At 35.3% G+C, this 23524-nt stretch overlaps 5 protein-coding genes across 10 annotated transcripts; 2 read left to right on the forward strand and 3 right to left on the reverse strand.

The window, feature by feature from the left end:
• Window positions 1-1180: 1180 nt before the first annotated feature.
• LOC105649157 (protein NETWORKED 4A) lies at window positions 1181-3949 on the reverse strand. Its single transcript, XM_037636991.2, has 2 exons — window positions 3808-3949; window positions 1181-2980 (listed from the first exon to the last, which is right to left on the reverse strand). Exon 2 carries the CDS (start codon window positions 2976-2978, stop codon window positions 1347-1349), a length of 1632 nt encoding a protein of 543 aa, XP_037492919.2. The 5' UTR covers window positions 2979-2980; window positions 3808-3949; the 3' UTR covers window positions 1181-1346.
• A 5535-nt stretch (window positions 3950-9484) lies between these two features.
• MES17 (methyl esterase 17) lies at window positions 9485-11425 on the forward strand. Its single transcript, XM_012235724.4, has 4 exons — window positions 9485-9913; window positions 9993-10133; window positions 10562-10696; window positions 11021-11425. The coding sequence occupies exons 1-4, from the start codon at window positions 9629-9631 to the stop codon at window positions 11306-11308; spliced, it is 849 nt and encodes a 282-aa protein (XP_012091114.1). The 5' UTR covers window positions 9485-9628; the 3' UTR covers window positions 11309-11425.
• Window positions 11426-11982: 557 nt separating this feature from the next.
• On the forward strand, window positions 11983-15861 carry LOC105649155 (serine/threonine-protein kinase AtPK2/AtPK19). Its single transcript, XM_012235723.4, has 7 exons — window positions 11983-12302; window positions 12833-13765; window positions 13953-14035; window positions 14144-14264; window positions 14416-14589; window positions 14890-14997; window positions 15336-15861. The coding sequence occupies exons 2-7, from the start codon at window positions 13103-13105 to the stop codon at window positions 15624-15626; spliced, it is 1440 nt and encodes a 479-aa protein (XP_012091113.1). The 5' UTR covers window positions 11983-12302; window positions 12833-13102; the 3' UTR covers window positions 15627-15861.
• A 138-nt stretch (window positions 15862-15999) lies between these two features.
• LOC105649232 (low affinity inorganic phosphate transporter 8) lies at window positions 16000-18248 on the reverse strand. Its single transcript, XM_012235823.4, has one exon. The coding sequence runs from the start codon at window positions 17980-17982 to the stop codon at window positions 16345-16347; it is 1638 nt and encodes a 545-aa protein (XP_012091213.1). The 5' UTR covers window positions 17983-18248; the 3' UTR covers window positions 16000-16344.
• Window positions 18249-19243: 995 nt separating this feature from the next.
• Window positions 19244-23291, reverse strand: RUL1 (Leucine-rich repeat protein kinase family protein). Of its 6 annotated transcripts, none has more exons than XM_020685284.3 (5): window positions 22853-23291; window positions 22547-22618; window positions 21953-22012; window positions 20133-21342; window positions 19244-20012 (listed from the first exon to the last, which is right to left on the reverse strand). In XM_020685284.3, the coding sequence occupies exons 2-5, from the start codon at window positions 22613-22615 to the stop codon at window positions 19396-19398; spliced, it is 1956 nt and encodes a 651-aa protein (XP_020540943.1). In that variant the 5' UTR covers window positions 22616-22618; window positions 22853-23291; the 3' UTR covers window positions 19244-19395. The 6 variants fall into 6 exon arrangements, with proteins under 6 accessions (XP_020540943.1, XP_020540942.1, XP_089579561.1 ...); XM_020685283.3 differs by having other exon boundaries at window positions 22927-23290; XM_089723435.1 differs by lacking the exon at window positions 22853-23291 and adding an exon at window positions 22720-22738.
• Window positions 23292-23524: the final 233 nt, after the last annotated feature.

A 23524-nucleotide genomic window follows, 5' to 3' on the forward strand; every position in this document is an offset into this window, starting at 1 on the left:
CGTCAGATAATTTTACATTTTCAATCTGAAGCTATTTTTTTTATATTTCAACTAAAAATTAAGTTCATTTCATCTTGACCATCAATCAGTCTCAGTGAAATCGAATTCTAAGAACTCTAAATAGTTCTTTGACTAACGAGTTACATTTACATACCATTATGCCAAACTTCGCATGTTTGGGGATAAAATGAAAACATTTTATGTGTCTTAGTGAAAAAAATGAAAATATTTTTAAAAACCATTATTTATTAAAAAAACATAGGAAACATAAAAAAAAAAAAAAAAAAGCCTTATATTTTGATGAAGTAATTGAAAATAAAATTCACATGCTTCAAAATGAAACAAAATTTCTGTTGACCTTTGCAATTTAATTATAATTATGGTTAGCAAGTGCCCCTAGAGGAACACATTGACAGATTCCTTTAAATTTTTGAACTTTCTTATATGAACTAAATGGAATATGTTAATGGATGCCCCTGACCCACTTGTTAATTGATGAAAGAAAGAAACACTGCTAGTTTTAATTGATGATTTCAGAAGAGTGTTTTTCTGCTTTGAATTCATATAGGTTTTAATTTATAAAATAAATATATTAAATAAATAGATCTTAAAATTTTTTAAAAAAAAAATATTAGAAGATGCTTCTAAAAAAGACAATTCAATTAAAAAAAAAATTAAAAGTTCTCTCATCTCCTAAGCAACAGAGTCAGTCAACTCAACTGCGGAAAGTCAAGGGTTAGGTTTGCACTCCCCCACGACCAAACCCAACCTTTAATTTTAAATTTTTGGACTGCAATTTGGTGCGATGTGGGGTCTCACACTAGCCCTTTCTTAGCATTTGCTTCCAGCATAGGCATTATTTATGGGATTTAGCTATTTTTCAACTCTCCATGTGTAAGATTCATAGTCATAAACATTTTATTATTAGATTAACAATTAAACAATATTCATACCAATCATGATGCTATAATTTTATGGGTGATGGAAACAAATGCTTATAATGTACAGTAGAGTAACCAGAAGCTCAAATCTCTGCCTCTGATCCTGGACCTAACTGCTAGTGGGTCATCATATCATACAATCAAATGGAAAGCTATTCAATACTAATATAGCTATTCAAAATATAGTGCATAATAGGAATTTCAATACTAGTAACTATTCTATCATCGTCTGAGCTAAATTTTATCATGAACTAATTAATATACTATCCTTTGATGTCCAAAACTTTTCAGCAAGAAACGAAGTTTTAGTAGCAAACAATTGTTTTCATAGACAAACACAACATAATGGAAAACATTTAATGAGCCAAACAAACCTTACTAGTCCATTGATACAAACATGAGACTTCAGGAAGCCATAACTATATGCCGCTTGTGTTGAACAAATACTTGACAAAGCTCTTTATATCCACTCCTATAATGATCCAATGACATACAAAGCTGCCTTATTGCTTCCCTTTTTTCCTCAGCCCCAGCAGAAAGCTCACCTCTTTGCCTGTCCACCTCCTTCTCCAACTCCACTGCTCTCAATCTTAATTCATGTACTTGCTTTTGCACACTTTCAGACCCTGCAATCAGTTCCACATTTTCCATATGCTTGCTCCGGAGATGCTCCTCCATTTGACCAATTTGAATGTCTCGTGAACTCAAGTCTGCAACTAGTGTTTTTACCTTAGCATTCATCTCATCTTTCTCTGCCATAAGCATGTCACACTTGAATTTTAGGCTGTCAAGGTTTTTATTCAGAATTTCCACTTGTCCACATCTCTCAGTAAGTTCAAACTTCAATTGACTGATTTCTGCTTGCAACCCTATCATTTGGGTGTCGTGTGAACATTGCAATTCCATTTTCTCAGTTTGGCATTGACATAACTTATCCTCAATGGATTGACCTAACAATTTCTGTTCTCTGAGCCTTGCCTCCAACAAACTCTCTTTCTCTGACAAACTAGATATATTAGATTGCAGGTGAGCTTTTTCAACTAAGAAAGTTTCCTCAGCATTGAGGAATGCAAGTTTTAATGCTTTGACTTCATCATCACGATCAGATAAATCATTATTGCACTTTACAATTATCTCCTGCAACTCTAAAACCTGCTGACTCTCTGAATCAAGATTTGCCTTCAACATGGCTTTTTCTTCTTGAACCAATTTGAGCTGAGCTTGCAATTCATTTACATCATCAGCTAGTTGTTTTTGCAGCTCTATTACTCTTGTTCTCTCTACTTCAAGATCAGCCTCCCTCGTTTTGATATCTCCATTTGCTGATTCAAGCTGAGCCTGCAAATTTTCAGCAAGTTCCATAAAACATTCGCTCTCTGCAAGCTCACTTTTCAACCTGGTAACTTCCTCTTCTGATAGCTGCAATTTTAGCTTTGAAACTTTTAGCTCTTCCTCATACCTAATAATCTTACTGAGCATTTCCTTATCGGTTTCATTTTCATCCACATTAAACACACCATCTCCATCTTCTTCCACATCCATCTTGAGCTTAACTTCCATGCTAGGAAGAGTAGTACCAAACTCAATAATCTTCTGGTGCAGGCATTTGCGATTAGTGTTCATTGGGAGGCTATAATAGGCATCACCGGAGGAGTTGAAAGATTCCAACTCAGAGTCTGATGATGATGATGATGAATCAGAGCCATCCTTCAATGAAATATCAGAACTAGCACCACCGGAGCTCACAGATACAACTCGATGACCAGTCTTGTTCGAACCCAACTTTTGATCAGGAGTCAGCGTCGGAGTGTCAGGGGCACTGCCTGCACCTTCCATTTGGAACTCTGGCGGCATACTCTTGTATAATTCTGCATTCAAATGATCATAGCGCTCGGCTAATGACCTATACATAGAGTAGAATTCCTCAATCTCAGAAATCAAATCTGGCCTAGCCTGTTTACACATTTCTGCTTTCTTGGCTAGAGATGCACTTTCTTGTTCAATCATTTTAAGCACTAGGTTGGCACCTTGGTCCATCTCTGCAATCAATAGCTTTTTTATCATTAAATCCACACCAAAATATAACATAAAGTGATTATCTTTTTACTAGCAAAGAGAGATCAAAGAAATATCCGACATAGCATCATAATAAAAAGATTATGAGCTTTGTTAGTAGACTCAATTCATAGTAACTAATCAGGTCCAGAGTAATGCAACAGAATGCTGCTGGTTACCTTGGAAACCAAACGATAGAAAAGGGCAAAGTATCTGAAGCAATTAAATAAAATCATAAATATAGATAAGCAGTAAAGGACTGAGATAAGATTATCCTCAACTAGTTTCGTAAAACTATTGAGCGTAACAAAAGGCTGAACATTAGAAGTATACACAGATCAGATCAACAACAAGAGGTAATAAGGAAAATGTACGTTTAGATATGGACTACAGCAGAAAGATTCCAACTTGCTACTTCATGCAGTTTAGAAAGAACATTTGCAATCAACCAATGAACCCAAAAACAATAGCTCTTAGGTTTTAGATAATGAGAAATGCGCATATCCAAATTGAATTCCTTTTACGTAAGTTTTAGTTGATTTTAAAAGGGAAAGTGAACAATTAAAATTATACAACAAGGATCTGGGGTTAAGCCTCCCAATTGAGAATGGATCCGGTAAAACTACCAAATTGCTAACAGGAATATCCACAAACAGACTCAAAAATAAAAAGGAATGAAAACGCAGCAGTGAAGCAAAACAATGATGGATTAAGCAATAAATTCAAACGTTTTATCATATCATCTCAGCAAAAGTTGGGAAATTGTAAAAACAGATTCATAAATAAAATTTAAAAGAAGAATGTGACCGACCTGAGTGGGCAGAGCAGGTGAAAATAGATCGCAGATAGACTGAATTCCAACTCCAAATAGTAAATAGAAGACTTTAATTAGATTAAACTAAAGAGAGAGTAGAGACAATGAGAAAAGTGTGAGAGAGGGAACAAGAATGAAATGCCAGCCCATCTCCTTCTTTTGATGGGCAGAGATAGCAAATTTGCCGCCTTTGCATTTCCGAAATTAGATTAAATTTACTAAAACACCCTCCGTTTCAATTTTCAAATTGAGCAATCTTTGTCAAACAGAATCCAAGGGACGGGAGGGCCGGTGGTGGTTGTGGTGGTGGACCTATATACGACAAGTCATTTCTCTGTTTTCCTTTGTTTTAAGTCCCTGGAGGTTTGTCGTTTGTTTGATTGATTAAATTTGTTGATTAAGGGGTTTTTTTGGTAAATTTCTTGAACCCAATAATTGCGGTTGAAAGTTGAAAGAGAAGCACAAAACGAACACTGCCCCATATATTCTGGCGGGACATCGGAGAATTTGAAATATGCACTTTTTTTAAAGTGTAAGTGGTATTGACACTGACTGAATATATTAAATCTATAGGATTGCATCCGTAACTATATGTTATTATAGTTGTAAAACCGGCGGTTCAAGTTATGAGAAAGATAAAACGAACTGAATTGTTTTGATTATATATACAATTTGACATAAGCTAAACCGAGCATTGATTCTATCATAAAATATCTTACCTAAAGCTCAACTTGATTATACAAAGTGTAGTGAGTATCAAACATTATATAGAAAATTTTATAAGAAGGAGATGGGAAAGTAAGGATCATTCTCTCTTAATTAGAAATATCAAATTCGAACTCTAGATATGTAATCTCTTTAAAACACTAAGGAGAAAATGTCTTTGTTTCTTTTGAAATAATTGATGATGATCGCTAGCGATAGCCAACTGGTGAAGGTCACAATTGACCGATGATGACTAGTGCAATCGATATTATCATTATAGATGATTAATAAATCAATAAACATGTATATACATAGGGGTGGCCAAAATTCGGTTTTTGGAATTGGAATTGTCGGTTCCGAACCGGTGTGAACCGGAACCAGTGAACTGAAACCAAAATTGAAATCGGTTCAAACCAGTTCGGTTTTTGTTCCACCAGTTTTGGAATCATGAATCAGTGGTTCCAGTTCCAGTCGGAACCAATGGTTCTAGTTCCGTCTGAAACCAACCGGAACCGTTCGAAACCGATCAGAACTGGTCCGAAACCGACTAGAACCATCGATTTTGAAACCATTAAGGAACCGAAACCGTTCGGTTCTAAAATCGTAACTGCAACCGTTAATTTTCAGTTCGATTCTGGTTCCAAAACTGTAACCGGAACCGTTAATTTTCAGTTCGATTATGGTTCCAAATTTTTTGGAATTGGAACCGGAACCGTCGATTCCGGAACCGAAACCGGCAGTTCTGGAACCGTGGCCACCACTATATATATAATATTTTAATAAATTTATCAATATATGAAAAATATTTTTTATTTTTGAAAAAAATATCGTTTCTTTTAATTTTTTTTTTACCCGAAAAATATTTTTCGTTCACTAATTTTTTCAAACATCCTAAACTAAAGTTGTAACGAGCTGAGCCGAGTTCGAAAAATAGCCAGAACTTAAGCTCGGCTTGATAGGCTTGATAATTATAAACAAGTCAAGTTCGAGTTCAAAATTTACCAAAACTAACATGACATCATGTTGATGTAGATTTAATTAACTTTGACTTTTGAGTTAGCTCGCAAGTTGCTTATGATGATCTCCGCTTGATAAGGCTAGCTAGTCAACTCATGAGCTAATGAAACAAACTTGAGGCCAGTTAATTTATTAAATGAGTTTGATAATTCAATTTGATAAACTTATCAAATGAGTTTTGAGCCGCTCACAAGTGGTCTGACCATTTATCACTCTATCCTAAATATCAAAAAATTTGAAAAATATTTTTTATGTAAATTATTTTTAAGAAATAAACGAAAGTTAGACCATTCTAGTCTACTACAATTAAGTTGTTGAGTAAAGATTTTTTTTTTTTTCCATAATAGGATAATTAAGTTATTGGATTCCATTTATCAGGATGATTTTCCTTTCACTCTTTATCTCTCTGTATATTAATTTGCATCCCTAAAATTAATAATTCATTTTTGATATAATATATATAATTTTTCAACTTTTTTTCCCTGAAAACACTCACTCATCTTAAAGGGATATTTGATAGTGGGCATATAATAGATAATAGCACAAACAAGGAGCAAAAACTTTCTTTTCAGCAATAATTGTATTTGTACTAAATGCATAGAATTTCAATCTCTCACTACTTATTTTAGGTGTTGAACTTGTAGTATGTGCATATATATATATATATAAAGAGAGAGAGAGAGAGATATTTTGAAAGGCCATATGATATGGAAAGGAAAGCCACTCAATCTGAATCAAGAAAGATCATCATCCACAAGGGCTTCTGTTTTGGTTTCTCTCTTTTGTCAGACAATTTTAAACATAAAGTTTTTTTGACACAAATTGATGTCTGAATTTGATCATCATCCACTTCTTTCTTTCTTTGTTTTTTTTTTTTTAAAGGGTATTGATATTTAGTGCCCAAAGTTGGCAAAAAACAAGAAAAGGGTTCCCCAACTAGTTAGAGGATCAAAATTAAATAATTGTCAAATCACCTGCTCTATTGACTTATTGTGAATGGAAGATTTTGTGCATGGTTGGCTTCCATTTCAACATTTTGTCAATTACTTGAACCAACACGTACTTATTTTTCCTAATATATATATATACAGTGGAGAACTAATCTTTCCATAGTAAATTTTCTTTGAATTAATTAAAATTTATTATTGACTTTAGAAAATCTAAATCAAGATATAACTAAAGCCATAATAATGCATATTTGAGTTAAGACGTAGATTTAAGTTTAAAATTGTGCTCGGTAATAAATTTTTAAGTAACTTTTAATCAAAACACTAAATGATATTTTAATAGTGTTCAGTAATATAGTGTTTGAATTAATTTTTAAAGGTTAAGATAAAATTTTAAAAAAAATTAATTTATGTAACGTTTTATAAAAAATTACTCAAAGAACTAGTTAAAACAGCTAAAAGCACACACCAAATTATAAATGTAAATTTCAGAGCTCAATTCCCCTTTTAATAAACAAAAACAGTTAAAAACTGTAAAAACATTTGCCCAACAACTCTAAAATTTCTGGCAGTTGAATACTTAAAAATGAAAAAGTTAATTTAGTAACTAAAAGCAAAACACAGGAGCCTGGCCTAGGGTACTAGGGTGGTGTTCCTCAACATCAATCAGCATGCTTCCTTGTCTTTTAGTACTTACAAGTTTCTTAATTGGCAGAGACATTAACCAGACAACATCAATCTACTTGAAATAGACTTTCACTTAACTGATACATTTATTTTCATTTTCAAATATAAAAATAAAGAAATTGTTTAATTAAAATGTTTTGACTATTTCAAACCATTTAATTTTAATTAATTTATCCAAATGTATGTGGTTAGTTGACCAGTGAGACAATTCTATTCTATTATCATTAAGATGAAGAATGGAATACAACCTTACATCAATTGTGCGATTTGTGCTGCAAGTCTTCATTCTGCACTTGGCAATTTGAAAACTACACTCTTATCTCCCAATTCCCATTCCACTTTCAGTGGATCTGCTGAGATTTTATTTACTATTTTGGTTTTAAAAAAATGGCTGCCAATTTCTTTTTTTTTTTTTTTTTTTTTTTTTTTTTAATTTTCTACACAGTCAATGCTACCTTTTCCATCGGATTATTTTTTTTTCACTGCCAGCTGCTAGTTTTACCACTTGCAATTATTTTTTTCCTTCTTTCTTTGTACCTGATCAAAAGTTTATAGATTGGGGGTTCTTTTTTGACCTCATTGGGCATCTAGCTAGCTGTTTCTGACTCGTATGGAGATAAAAATGATTAACAGCCCATGTTCTTGGAGCCATACAACACTACCAACTTGTAATTTGTAAACAACTCATTGGCCACTTTATTCCCTTTTCATATTCTATCATATTAATTTCAATTCTCTCCAACTGGATGTATTATTAATATTTACTACTCTACTTGATACTATTTTGTATTACTATTCTTATAATTGAAACAGATGGTTTTGAAATCGAAATCGATAGTTCTGTGACCATGGTCATACCTAATATGTATTCAATATAAAGTTTAAAAAAATTCAAAATCCATATAAAATTTTAATATGAAATCATTTAATTTCATAAATTCAAATTTCAAATATGTAACTTTCTACTTGTGTCAAATTTTACTAATAAAAAATGAGACCTTTCATCTCTAAAAGGCTAAGGGCACTTTTATTTTGTACCTTGATAAACCAATATAATAAAGTCCTGACCTCCAACATAAATATTTTTTACGTCCAGGTTTGTATCTCACCCTTGCCCACTCATTGAAGAATACTAAATTTTTCACATAAATAGTTGAGAAATGTTGCAACCAAATATAGAAAATCAAAATATATAAATTGAAGAGCATTAAATTTCTTACAAGGTAATAGATAAATATTGCATTCAAATAGAGAAAAATCAACATATAGATGAGAAATCTAAAGGAAAAAAAAAAAAAGCTATATCAATTAATTGTTCGTAGATTTACCATAACTAACATGTTATGTCTTTACGTAGCAAACTTTCCATCAAATAGTGATACCCTTCTTCCCACAAACCGCAAAACAAATAACAAAGTGCAAAGCAAATAGCAAATCTAAAATTCCGTTTATTTCTTAACAATAAATAATTTTTCTATTATCTATAATATATGTAAAAGTGGAAATACGCGGGATTGCCAAAAGTGCTCCTACTAAGTTTGTGGATTGATAAATATAGAAAATCAACATGCTGATTAAAGAGTAATAAATTTTGATAAAGTACATAATAGATAAATATTACAATCAAATATAGAAAATTAACTTGTACTTAACAATACTGTATCAAGTATTAAATATTTTTTTTACACTTATCCATAATGTATTTAGGCCATATTGTCTATTTAATAGTTAACAAAACTGGACTAATCCTCATTCATATAGGATCGGTCTGTTAAAAAATAAAGCGTTCCTAGCAGATATTGTCTATGTATATAGGGATCAAACTTATAACCCCACTTAAAAAATAAATGATAATATTAATGAATAATCAACTAGTCTTAATACTAACATTGCGATAATGTCGGCCGGCAATGTGTATTACTAATAATAATAATAATAATAATAAAATAATGAAATTGTCAAATATATATCCGGCAAATGCACCTTTCATATGGTTTATTTTAATAGCGACCCAAAAATGATATCCAAGGAATACAAAAATTCTTGTTCGTGTATATTTGTTGAATGACAAATCCCTATTTCCAAAGATACACAAAAAATGAAATATTTAATTAGAGGATGACATAATATATGATATATACAAATACCACGTACACATCACATGGAATGCTCCTCAAAAGGGATGTTCAATTCTTTGGTATGTAATGGGTGCTGATAGAAAAACATGGACCATTGATATACAAAGAGAAAGTACATCATCATGTGAAAAATCTGCATAAGAGAGTACTTTATATGTTAGGTGGAGTTTAGCTTATTTAGACAAAACTCTCTTCTTTAAACTTCCAATAATGATTTGATAAAGGCAAACATCATTACTCTCTATGACTATTCCAACTATAAATACAAACTCCATCTATATGTAGTCTCTACATATTCAATTCCAAAAACAAGTGATTCGTTCCATGGGAGAGGAGGCAACTAACACCATGGTGGGTGTAGGCTTATTATCATCATCATCACCACCACCACCATCGAAGCCGCACTTCGTGCTAGTCCATGGAATTGGTGGAGGAAGCTGGTGCTGGTACAAAATCCGGTGTCTTATGGAGAATTCCGGCTATAAGGTGTCCTGTATTGACCTCAAAGGAGCAGGAATTGATCAGGCAGATGCCAATTCTATTCTTTCTTTTGATGACTACAATAAGCCTCTTTTGGACTTTATGTCTTCGTTGCCTGATAATGAGCAGGTCCTTAATTAATTGCTTGCTAATAAATTCATTAGTTAATTATTATAACACAAAGTGACATATATGTATTTAACTACAGGTGATAATGGTAGGTCACAGTGCAGGAGGGCTAAGTGTAACGCAGGCAAGTCTCAAGTTCGCAAAGAAGATCAGGCTAGCAGTTTATTTGGGTGCTACTATGCTCAAGTTGGGTTTCTGGACGGATCAGGACATTCAACATGTAATTTTCTCAATTTTATCTATTAAATACTCAAAAATTTTCCTTTTTGAGTTCGTTAACATTAGTCAGGCCAGGTCCTGTTTAATTTGTTTCAATACTGACGTTTAATGTCCGCGTAGCATATTAATTGATGGGGATGTTCTCCTTTTCTTTCTTTCACTGTGTTTCGTTGTTGTGTGTATCTTTTTGGGATAAGAGAGACGATAGATGGTAGACAACTGGCTGTGCGGAAGTATGGGTTGTTAGGCACGAGTTCTTTTTGAATATTACGTTACAGTATTTGCATATATAAAAAGAGATGATTAGAAAAATATTAGCATTTGTTCGATAGAAATATTGCAATTTGCAACCCCACATACACAGTACATGATTAATTTATGATAATTAAGTTGGAATTAATTTAATTATTATGTGGAAATTGATGACAGGGTGTTCCTGATCTATCCTCATTTGGTGAGGTTTATGAGCTAGGATTTGGATTAGGATGTGATAAGCCTCCTACATCTGCCATTATCAAGAAACAATTCCAACGGCAAATCATCTATCAAATGAGCCCACAAGAGGTTAATTTTTGTTTTTCTTTTCATTTCTTTTTTCAATTATAGCCAATTTTTCATGCGTACACCTGTCCTCCTTCCTTTTTTGTGGGAAAAAAGATTTGCCATAGACATATATATGCTCTTACATGTTCAGAACTAGCATGGGAAAAAAGGTCATCCTGTCTTATGGTTCCCTTTTACTTTTCAGTACTTCATTTATGCACACCCACACACACATTTCCCTTCCCTTTTACATTATTAATGTACTATAGGGTCACAAATCATGCACATGCAAACGCTATTAATTTGTTTTATGTAAAATTTAATTAGATACATGTTTATGATCAGGATTCTACCCTAGCTTCAATGTTGCTGAGGCCGGGACCTGTCCTAGCATTACAGTCAGCCCAGTTCAAGGATGATGAAGAAGATGAGGCCATAGATAAGGTGAAGAGAATATACATTAAGACCAGACACGATCATGTGATAAAACCTCAGCAACAAGATGCGATGATAAAGAGGTGGCCACCGTCTGAGGTTTATGTTCTGGATAGTGATCACAGCCCATTCTTTTCCTCTCCATTTGCTCTCTTTGGTTTGCTTGTAAAGGCAGCAGCATCTGTTGGATACAGTTAACTTAGAATATAGTATAGGACAACCATAGAATCTGGTTCTTGTTTATGATTTGATTGAATAAAACTCATCTGCAAAATGTACCGTTATCAATTATTCTTGATTTGTTCCATAATTTAATTGTTTTAGCAATATATATAATTCTAATTGATAATTGAACCGAGAAGAAAAGGAACACCAAAATGTCCTGCGGGAAGAACAACTAGCTGCAAATGTTATAAGATATGATTAAGAGTTTTCTTAAATGCATTTCTGTATTTTAGTTAATAAATGTGTAGGTTGAAGAATGAATGAAGAGATTCAAAAGTAAGTGCATGTAATTCTTTTCTTTTTTTTATTTTATTTTATTTTTTTTGAGAAGCATGTAATTTATTTCCTTGTTTTTATATCTTTTGGGTATTTCTTATTAGTACTCTCAACTCGAAATCTCATTAAATAATTTTTGTGGGTGATATAATTTTTAAAATAATAATTCTTATATTTATTAATCATTTCGTAAAAATTCGATCGATTTAGTTTTATAAATTGAAATGTTTAATAAAATAATTTTATAAATTAAAATATTGAATAAATGTAATTTTTTCTAAATTGAATTATTTCATATAGCAAACCTACAAAATTTTTGGCAAAAAATACAAATTATATTTTCCTAAGAGAGAAAAAAAAAAAAAAAAAAAAAGAGGGGCAGAGTTTGGTTGCGTGGACGGAAAGCACGCGCGATCCTATTGGCCAACCCCAAACGCCAAGTCGCCGCATTTTCTTTATGGATATAGGGCAAAGTAAAACGTTTTTAATGGGATGGAGAAGTTAGGGGTATAAGCCAATTCAAACTTGCCACGTAATCGATACCGAAAGCATCAAAGCATCGAAGCCTGGAAGTTATTCCGGTAACCACTCGGAAAAGCAGAGTACATCCATAGAAGCGGGCGAACCGACCGCCAAAAACTTATAAATTTCACGCCAAAAGACAACTCTTTCGTCCCTGCAGTCTTCAAAGGTTAGAGAAATTTCTCTCCCCCTATTTCTTTTCTTTCAATTTCAATATCATAAAGTTTTTAATCTTCTTTCTTTCTTTTTGTTTTTTAATTCTGCATTATTGGATGCTATAAATTTGTTATCTTTTTTGAATTCTGTATTACTAGATCCTGCAAATATGATTTGTTTTGCCATTTTCGGTTTCTTGTTTCACCTTTTGAAATTCGCTTCGAGTCGAGATAATAGTCTCTTGTTGTGGCTTGTCAATGCTATCTATTTTCCAATTGTTTCTTTGAGGAATGTCTTGTAGTAAAGCTTTTCTTTTCTCTTCTGTTTTGTTTTCTTGTGGTCCTTGTTCGGTGGCGACATAATGCTCTACGGGGAAATATTATATAGATGGTAGAAATATAGAGGAAAAGCTTAAATCAGGAGCAAACATAATTTGTCTTTCTTTCCAGTCATGATTTCTTTTATCTAAATCTTAGGCTATTCTGTGGATTCTTTGATTTGTGCTTGTGTTTGCTACTGACTGAATGCAATCTTCAACTACAGATATCTTAATGAATTCATTTGGCACTGCTGAATCCACTGTTTCCTGTACATCGGGAAACAAGACCAACTTCTTTTTCTGGATTTTGGTCTGCTTGCTCCCAACTTTGCTTGGAACTACTGTTTTATACGTCAACTTCCTCTTGTTTAAGGCCATTGGCGGGAGTCACTCTTCATCCATTACCTTCTCTTCCTTTTTTGGAGAGAGCAACCCGTAAAAGGTCCTTTGCCCCCTTTGGAGACACTTTCTCCTCATTTGATATAAGCAACAACATGGTTTCCTCTAATGTTTCTTCTTCCTTCCACAATCACTTTCTTCTTCCAATTGGACCACCTGATGCTCTTCCCTCTGATTATGTAGAGTTTGATTTTTCTGATACGTTTGGCCCTGCTCCTTGCCAAGCCTCACAACAGGTTACTTCTGATACCTCTAAAAATTTGTTTGTTGGGCCAGATTCTAATGGATCACTTTTTAATGATCCGGCTGTCATTTGTAGTCGATCTCATTCATTGGTTGGCCCCTCAAGTTTTGTTGAACATTCTTTGAATCTCAGTAAGTGCATATTGCATGATTCTGATGGGGATTCCTTGGAGCTCATAGAAGCAGTTATTGACAAATCAGGAAAAGAACTCGTAAAATCTTGTATTGCTGATATTCATTTGGACAAATACAATGGCATTCACGTTGAACAGAAGCCTTTGAAAGAACAACAAGTGGGGCTTGAAGATTTTGAAGTTCTGAAGGTTGTTGGCCAAGGTGCTTTTGCGAAGGTGTACCAAGTGAGGAGGACTAGTACTTCAGAAATATATGCAATGAAGGTCATGAGGAAAGATAAGATAATGGAGAAAAATCACGCTGAATATATGAAATCTGAGAGAGACATATTAACAAAAGTGGATCATCCCTTCATTGTGCAGCTCAGATACTCATTCCAAGTAATGAACTAACTTATATGGTTGTTTTTGTATGTTTTCTTTAAATTTTACTTACTCTTGGTGCGTCCAGGTAGAAATTAAGTTTCTTTGGTTTGTAACCTTGAGCATTAGATTTGACTGCAATATTTGTTTTTTGGACTTTGTATGTCATGTGCGGGACTGATTCATATTTATTTTCATTCTGCAGACCAAATATAGGCTTTATCTTGTGCTTGATTTTGTTAATGGGGGCCATCTGTTCTTTCAGCTCTACCGCCAAGGCTTGTTCAGGTATCTATGACATCTTAAGTGCCTTCTATGATTTTGATTGATACCTTGAGTATCAACGTATCAAACCATTTGACGTTTGCTTTTTTTATTTATTTTTTATTTTTTCAGAGAAGATTTGGCACGTATATATACAGCTGAGATTGTTTCTGCTGTGTCTCACCTCCATGCAAGTGGAATTATGCATAGGGATCTTAAGCCTGAAAATGTTCTTCTAGATGCACATGGACATGTATGACTCTACAACCTGAACTATGTATGATTGGATGTGTTTATATTTGCAAGCATGTGAGCAAGATCCAATTTATGTGCACTCTCATTTACTTTTATCTAAATTCTATTTACTGGACTAATTTCTAAGCTGCTTTTGTGTTTTGTACCAGGTGATGTTGACAGATTTTGGCCTCGCAAAGCAGTTTGATGAAAATACAAGGTCAAACTCCATGTGTGGAACTTTAGAATATATGTCGCCTGAAATTATTCTTGGCAAAGGCCATGACAAGGCTGCAGATTGGTGGAGCGTTGGAATCCTGCTTTACGAAATGCTTACTGGAAGGGTTAGTAGTCATTGTTGGATACGAAATTCTTTCAGTTTCCTTTTCTTTTAGTAAATTTATGGTTCGTAAATTTCGGTTCTGAATATTCATTTCTTTTTAGCACAATAAGTTTTGAAAGGAATTGTTGCTGAACAATTTGCATCCTTTCAAATTACCTAGAAACCTTCAAAGTAATGGCTAAATGAACTGCAATTTTTTCTCACATTATTTAGATTATTTGAAATGTTTATTGTAATCTATGTGCACTATATTATGAAGTCTAACTTTTTTATTTTATTTTGTCATCGGCTGGTATTGCAGCCTCCTTTTACCGGTGGAAATAGACAAAAAATTCAACTGAAGATTATAAAGGATAAAATTAAGCTGCCAGCTTTTTTGTCAAGTGAAGCGCATTCACTCTTGAAAGGGGTAAATTTACAGTTCCCTGTTGCCTTTACTTTGAAGTCATGTATAACTTCTGTTCTGTTGACAGTAAAAAAGCTTGATGGCTAGTTTTGGGCTTGGAGCAAGTGCATGCCTGTAAAATAAACATTCATAATTAAAATATATCTCAGTTGGCTTAAGATGAATTTTCTTAAAGATTGAGTAATTAATTGTCTATTTAGGAACTTGAAATGGAGTCTCTTTTATCTGAAATAGCATGCCTGCCACAGGCTGAAGCATCAAAAGCCATGTTATTCGATACTTATTTATGGTTTGACTTGTATATGTGAGAAACTGAAATGGAAGTGCATTTTCTTCCTCAGCTGCTACAGAAAGATGCAACAAAGCGCCTTGGCAGCGGACCAGGTGGAAGCGAGGAGATAAAATCCCACAAGTGGTTCAAGTCAATCCATTGGAAGAAATTGGAGGCACGGGAAATTAAGCCAAGCTTTCTTCCAGAGGTTGCTGGCAAGCATTGCGTTGCCAACTTTGACGAGTGCTGGACCAATATGTCAGTCCTGGATTCTCCAGCTGCTAGTCCAAAGTCCAATGACAATCCATTTAAGGGGTTCACATATGTGAGACCCTCCTCTTTTCTTGGGATGAAGCCATGAGGTGCTTCTCAGCCTTAGAATTAGGGCTTGAATAATTGCCTTTAAAAGCTACTGCCATGTTACTGCAGATGGTTGCATTGGCAGGACTGTGCATTAGCTTTGTTTTTATTTGGTAAGATAGCTACAGGATATATTAGATTCTGTAATGAATAATTTTTCCCTTGTAACCAATTTTTTAAAAGAAAAATAAAGTGAAAAAAGCAAAGCCAATGAAGATCTGCATCGAGGACCAAAAGTTATCTGACCATTGTGCTTGAGTTATGTTGAACAATCATAGGTAACAAATCCCAGAAGCCAAAAATGAATAAATGGATTGGAAAAGAAGAGGTCATACCAACTGTGTAACAACATGAAAGATTCTTTCAGTAGAAATATGGGTGAACTGAAAAAATTTCTGTAATTTTGCTTGCTATTCTTATATCATAGTACAATTACATAGTTTATTTCAAACACCAAGTACAATTACAAGAAGAAAGAAAAGAGCACGCCCATAATTGTAGTTTTTTTTTTTTTTTTTGTTCTTTTTGTTTTTTGGTAATAAAAATTATTTGTGATTGGATGGTTACACTCCCTCAGCTGAGAAGCAGAGTACAGTTTTTTGTCCATCCTTTATTTATATCTGTTTAGAGTAATAAAAAGATGAAACATGCTTGCTCTTATTAACTACTGATGCATACTTGTGAAGATCATGAAGAAAAGGAATATGCACACCTAAGAATTAAACCACCTCAGAACTACCATTATAGTTTCTGCCGTTCTCATTTGCTGCACGGCCTTCAAGTTCCTTGTCCTCTCCAGAGATTTCCTCAAGCGACCTACCTTTTGTTTCAGGCACCAAGAAAGAGAAGAAGAAACCCAACAAGTTTACCACAGAAAGTCCAATGATTGCCTTCTTGATTTTATTTGAATCCCCTTCTAGTGTGTAGGTCTGTACAACAAATGCACCGAATATAGCCCCAGCTTTTCCTGCTGCTGCAGAGATACCATGGCAGGTTGAGCGGAATCTCGCAGGGAAGAGTTCTGCTGGGACGATGAATGTAGTGCTGTTGGGTCCAAAGTTGGCAAAGAAGAGAGTAAGCCCAACGAGAACTGTAAACAATATGGGGTTGCCATCACAATAATCCTTTTTGGAATTTACATCACACTTGCTTTTCTCTCCTCTGAGGTTCCCATACTGAAATCCGAGAATTGCCATGCAAATGGACATGAGGAGGAAGCCACCGAGTTGAATTATGTACCTTCCGATCCTATCAATCAGGAAGACAGTGAACCAGTATCCAGGCACAGTTGCAACGAGTGCAATTAGGGTCATTGCTTTAGAGATATGGAACATCTCTTCTAATGCATTCATTGTTGAGGCTTTATTTACGAGTCCACTGGCAGGGTAAAGATCTTTCTGGGCTAGATTGAGACTGTAGAAGGCAATATCTAATAAAAACCAGGTACTGGTTGTGCCGAGAAGGTGAGTCCCATGCCTGCTAAAGAACTCAGAAGAGAAGAGTCGGTAAGAAGAAGTGGGATTGAGAGGAGCCTTGGAACTTGTTTCTTCAACATAAATGTCTTTTTCAAGCACCTTCGCCATATCTGCGGCAGCCTTCTTTTGGTTTCCCTCAACCAAGGCAGTGTACCTAGCAGTCTCAGGCATTTTCATCCTCCAATAAAAAGTTAAAGCTGCAGGGACTGCACCGAACATCAGAACAAGCCTCCAAACAGAATCTGCTTGTGGCTGAGTGGACAGGATGTGGTTTTCGCTAAATGCGGGAGCTTTAAAAGCCTCCATGAATGCTTTGGACACGATTGTGGATACAGCTCCTGCAAAAAGTATTCCCATTCCTTGCATTGCGAACACAGCAGCAATGAAAGCTCCTCTGGTTTTTTGGTTGGCATATTCAGACATGATTACAGCAGAGAGTGGGTAGTCGCCTCCAATGCCAAAACCCAGCCAAAAGCGGAAGAAGCAAAGAGTGCCAACCACACTTTTAGCTGTGGAGCCAAAGGAAAGGCCAGAAGCCAAGGCACACCCTACCATGGTAACTAGAGTTATGCCGTAAACTTTCTTCCTGCCAAGCTTATCCCCAAGCCACCCGAAGAAAAGTTGTCCTACTAGAGTTCCACATAGAGCAACCCCAGTTATTGCATTGTTGACATCGTCTGGAAGCTTACCAGGGGCAGCCTTAGGTAGGTCTGGGTGATAATAGTATAGACGCCCTAGGAGCTTGGTGACAGTAGTGATGCAGAAGAGATCATATGCATCAGTGAAGAATCCCATACCAGCTATAATTATAGCCTTAAAATGGTAGAGTTGAGTTTTAGCATTGTCAAGTGCTAAGAAGACAGCTTTGGTCCCGTCTGCCATAGCTGAAGCAAGCTGGTTTTGGAGATGGGGATGTGTTGGTCCTGCAATGGAAGGAACTCCATAATATAGTAGGGCAACGACTAGAGCAGATCAGTGTTTGCCCAAGAAATTCCCATAGTGACTAACGATTAGTTGTCTTGTTCAAGAAGTCCGTTGGGACCAAGATTGTGAATTGACATCAAGGAACTGACTTGGAAAATACATTTTTCAGGTATTTTGTATGCCTGATTATTGTCTTTTGTTTCTTTTAAAGCAAACTGGCTGCAGATAGGTGGCTCCCTTTTTGTCCCATATGGTTCAAAGACTTTCCTTCCCATGTGTTTTAGGATTATCGCCTTTCTTCAATTTACGTCTAGGAATTCTCCAATGTTTGATTGGATATTCTTATAATCTTTAAAGCATATGCTAACAACGCTAGTGCTAATGAAAATGAATTCCGTTGGTTTCTTCACATCTATAATTTTCCCATTTTCCTCTTGTTTTCTTCTCATTTCCCTAAGGTTGTTAGAGATCCTAGTAAAATAAAAGCAACTGCCCAGAGCTAAAAGCAACATTTCATGTATCTGGAGAAGGCTGAAATATGATTTTCTCTCTTTTGCGCCTTCACCAAAATGCAGGTGTCTCTCTCTCTCTCTCTCTCTGTATTTTGATAATCCTGCATTGCATAGTTTTATCACTTGCGTGTAAAAGCTGTCTTTGGTGTCATAAATATATAATTCTCTTTTAAGATTGCGAAATCTCAGCATCATATATTCCATGGTAACAAATCATCAATAAAGAAAAATAGAAGCAGAGACTTAACATAAGAAAATTAAGGATCTTGTTATTATTCAAGAATGTGAAATCCTGAAATTTGCATCCAACAAAATTTCCCCAGTATAAATACTTTTTTTTTTGGTGTGAAATTTCATATGCCTACTGCTGTGCTGTTCATTCAGTAGTTATCTGTAAACTCTTGAAACAAGGGAAACAATTCAATGCAAAACTAGCCATTGAGCTTGCTAATGGCATTTCTAGTATCAACGTATATTATAATCAAATATGAAATATATGCATCTTGTACTTCATAATAAGAGATGCTAAGTAGTCATCTACTTCTAATTATGTTGAGCAACTTCACTATTGTATAATTAGATCTAATTTACGATAGTAGACTAGTAGTTTAGAAATTTCAACATTGTTCGGTCCAATTTTTAATTAAGCACGTAATTGTAGGTTAAGAGTGTTTTTTCAATAGCTTAATTTAGAAATTAACAAGTGATGAGCACAGAAAAGGAAGCTTGTTTTCCGAAGATTGATCTGCATCGACAATGATAACAATCTACATTTGTACTTGATTGGCAGATAAATATGAATGCGTAAATATCACAAAATACCCTATATGTTTGATTCCTAAGGACAAATTCAGAACTCTCATGGGGTTTGTGCATTAGATTCAGCCTCAGAAGAGGGCAGGTTTTTCGACTCAGAATGTTGAATCCCCTCCATCATTCTCACAACTTCATCCATTGTAGGACGCATGTCTGGCGCTTTCGCAACACATGCCAACGCAATCTGAAGCATCTGCACCATTTCGTCTTCAATGTTTTGGTACTTCATTAGCTCAACGTCAAACACCTCAGCTGTCCATTCTTCTCTGACCACAGACCGCACCCATCTTGGCAGATCAACGACATCATCACGCCCTGGAGCTTGAAGTGGGGCTTTACCTGTCAGCATTTCGAGAAGTACAACTCCGAAACTAAAAACGTCAGATTTTTGATTCAATTTTTGTGTTTCAATCACCTCAGGAGCTCGGTATCCAATGGTTCGAGATATAGTTGCAGGGAAGTTCATTAGTGGAGTCAAGCCAACGTCTGACATGAGACCATCAAGATCAGGTGTAAGGAGCACATTGGAGGCCTTGACATTACCATGGACACATTTCACACCTCCTAGAGAATGAATGTGGGCAATGCCTCTTGCAGCACCAAGGCAGATCTTTACTCTTGCATTCCAATCCAGTGCATTTCTTCCTGTTCCTCTGTTACCTATTAAGTGCATACAAAATACAAATGAGCAAAAATATGAAGTTCTGTTAAGAGATAGGAAAATTAATATATAAAGGAGTAGAAGTCATTGATCTTAATGGAGTAAAAGATAAAGCATACTGTGCAAGAGTGCAGAGAAGCTGCCAGTTCGCATGTAGTTGTAAACTAGAAGCTTTTCATCCTTGGAATAGTAATAAGCTCGGAGTGGGGCAACATTCGCGTGCTGTCCAATGCTGCCTATAACCTCCATCTGCTGCTCAAATTCCTTCTTTCCAACTGCAACTTCCTTCAACCGTTTCACCACAACAGTTGTTCCATCCTCCAAAACTGCCTTATATGCTGTTCCGTAGCTCCCTTTGCCAAGAACTTCAGCTGAGGCTCTTAGTAAATCCTCGAGATCAAAGGTATAAGAACAGCCTTCAAAGAAGAACAATTTGTTCTTCTCAGCCTCTTGCACACCACTTCCAAAATCCTTTGGCTTATCATTCTCAGCTTTTCCTTTCAACACACTTTTTCTTTCATCTTTTCTTTTCAAACAGCAGACCAAGATGACTACAACTATGAGAAACAGCACTGCAAATCCCGCAATTGCTATAGCAATTATAGAATTTGTTCCTAGTTTCTTTTTGGGAGTAGCATCATGGATTTGAGAGTCTGCAGGTGAGCTAGAAAAGTCAGTTGATGACGGAGAAGGGGAAGGAGAGACTTTGGAGCAAGGGTCAAGTGGTGGTCCGCATAATAGAGAGTTTCCATCAAATGAATGATTAGGGAATTTCTGAAGGGAGCTAGGAATTGAGCCATTAAAGTTGTTATAGCTCAAATTCAAAATATTCAGTTTTGGGAGGTCGATATTGGGTATGGCTCCAGAGAATGAATTGTTTTGGAGGTACAATGCAGAGAGTTGTGTCATATTTTGAATGGTAGATGGAATGCTACCAGTAAAGGAGTTAAAAGAAAGATCCAAGACATGAAGTTGAACTGGGAGCGAAGGAGGGAAGGTACCGGAAAAACTATTATGTTGGAGGTATAAGAATTGAAGAGATGGCATGGAAGGGACATCATCAGGAAGATTTCCATTAAGGTTGTTGGAGTGCAGGCTGAGGATCCTAAGAGCACCAAGCCTTCCTAAGGTGTTGGGTGGGATGGGTCCATAGAGTCCGATACCTGGAAGATGGACGGCAACCACACGAGTTCCATTTGAATCACAACTAATTCCAAACCAAGAGGCGCAAATTGAGGTGCCAGAATTCCAGTTGAGTTTTCGGATATGTGGGACAGCGGCAGCAAAATCAACAAGTGCTTGTGTATCAGAGTTCAGATCAGCAATAATCTGGGGAACAATAGAGAGTACGAAGAATAGGGAAGCAAGCGAAGAAATGGAAGATAGAAGCTCTATTGCCATTTTCTCTGTATGAAAAGAAGCTAATTATGCTGTGCCTGACTTAAGCAATTCCTGGTGCTCTCCTGATTTGTGAGTAAAGAGCGATGGAAAAAAACATGCAAAAATTAGCAGAACGTGTACCTAAGGAAGCATGGATTGTCAACCATAATTGTAGAGAAGATAATTAGACTATCCATTCAACTTCATAAGATTCAATTCAAGTTTGGGTACTTATATAAGAACAAAGTTAAGCATAGTTGTGGAACAGAATTGGCTTCAAAACAAAATAAGATAAGTAATAAGGTGTTCTTCATTGACCTTTTTCATTTTGGGAAAAGCAAAGACCGATTACTAGGAAAAGCACAAGTTCAAAAAGCAAAGTGATGATAAAGAATCCAAGAAAAAAGATTGATAAGAAAGAAAAAGTTCCATTTCTCTTTTGCTCTGTTAAAGGAAGTGCATTTCTCCATAAAGAAAAAAAACGGTGAACTTTTCTTTTTCTTTTCTTTTCTTTTCTTCTTTTTGTAATTGGCGTTTTAAAGAATTAGATGCCACTTACCAGCATAGAATTTGACACCATTCCCAGTTGCTTTGAACTATAGAGAGTTGAGGCGAAAACCTGAAATATTTGTTAGAAGTAGAAAGTAAATGAGAACAGGACAAGAAGGAAACTCGTAGGAAATAACCATACAAAGCTGAAGACAAACAGGAAATCTGAAGGAAGCAAAGGAAACATGCAATTACTTTTTTGCTAATGCTGACCAATCCACAACTCGCTACTTAATTTGGTTCCCCTTAAAAGAAAGATGAGGATTGATAAATTATTTAATGTTATCCAAACATCATTTTCAAAGATTTTCACTGTAATTTCATTCCTATTTTAAATTATTAAATACGTAAATTAATGATGTTTTTCAAAAATTAAGTTTCATTTTCACCCAAGTTAAATGCAAGAATGCCATTAAAAAAACCAACATTTCTTGTACACCAAACGACAGAATAGAATAATCTGCTGAACTTTGCAATAAATTATAATTTCCATTTCCATAATAAACCGAACAGGCAACAAAGGTTTGACATTGAAGTCCAAAAAGATCAAAATGACAAATTGTGTTAAAACAATTACAAATAGACAAGAAAGGAGAAGACTCACGTGACTTGCAGTTGAAATCACCATATAGGTATAGTAGAAGCAGCAGAAACGTCTAGTCCTCCCAGCCATTATCTGTCACAATCAGAAGCATTATCAGTGAGTATGAAAGAGAGCAACTTTTAATGTTCACATTAACTAAAAAGCACTTCAGAGTTGCAGAACTCAAACTCAACGCAAAACAGTTTCCTTCTTTTCTCAATTATTCTTTTTTTGGGGAGGAGCTAAAACATCCGTAATTTAATGCATCCACAGGCAGAGATCAGTGAATTTCCACCCACCAACAAGCTATAATGCATTAATGCCTACCTCACTGTAAGAATCATGGATGAGAAACTCCTAAAGCTAGAGGAAAGAACTCGAAGGAGCTTACAAAATAATACCTTTTCCTTTTCTCATTCTGACAGGGGAAAATAATTCAAACTGCTGAGCTTACAAAAGTAATTTACTGGAGCCTAATCCTGTTAAATAGAAATTGTTCATTATATTGGATTTGAATATTCTGGCAACAGAAATGATGATTTCAAGCATGGGGAGATCATTCCTTGCTTTGACTTCATTCTCAACAATCACAACGAGCTTCAACTTCCACTCATAGCACATGGTAGGGTCCTTTCTTTCTACTTCTTTTACTTTTATTTTTCTTAGTAAGGCCATTATAGATGGTTGGGGAGTAAAATGAAGCACATTGTCTTTGCTAGTTGTATGTCATTGTTTGATTTTTCCAGCTACTTATGTAACCAGCCAGGTATAGGAATCTAATGTATAAAGATACCCCATAAAATGGGTTGAAACTGAGGATATCCAACTTCAACAGAATGACCTGTTGAGACAACGAAAATGGGGCCAAACTCTTTAATTCAAGCCTGTTGATGGTAGTTGGCTAATTCAATCAAGTCACTATCCTGCCTTCTTTTTTATTGTTGGCTGCCGCAGTAGGTAGCTATGATCTTAAATACACCAAACTGTCGAGTCTCTTTC

Source organism: Jatropha curcas, chromosome 6, assembly GCF_041381405.1.
Source record: "Jatropha curcas cultivar XTBG-Jc1 chromosome 6, XTBG_Jcur_1.0, whole genome shotgun sequence".
Lineage (NCBI taxonomy): Eukaryota > Viridiplantae > Streptophyta > Magnoliopsida > Malpighiales > Euphorbiaceae > Jatropha > Jatropha curcas.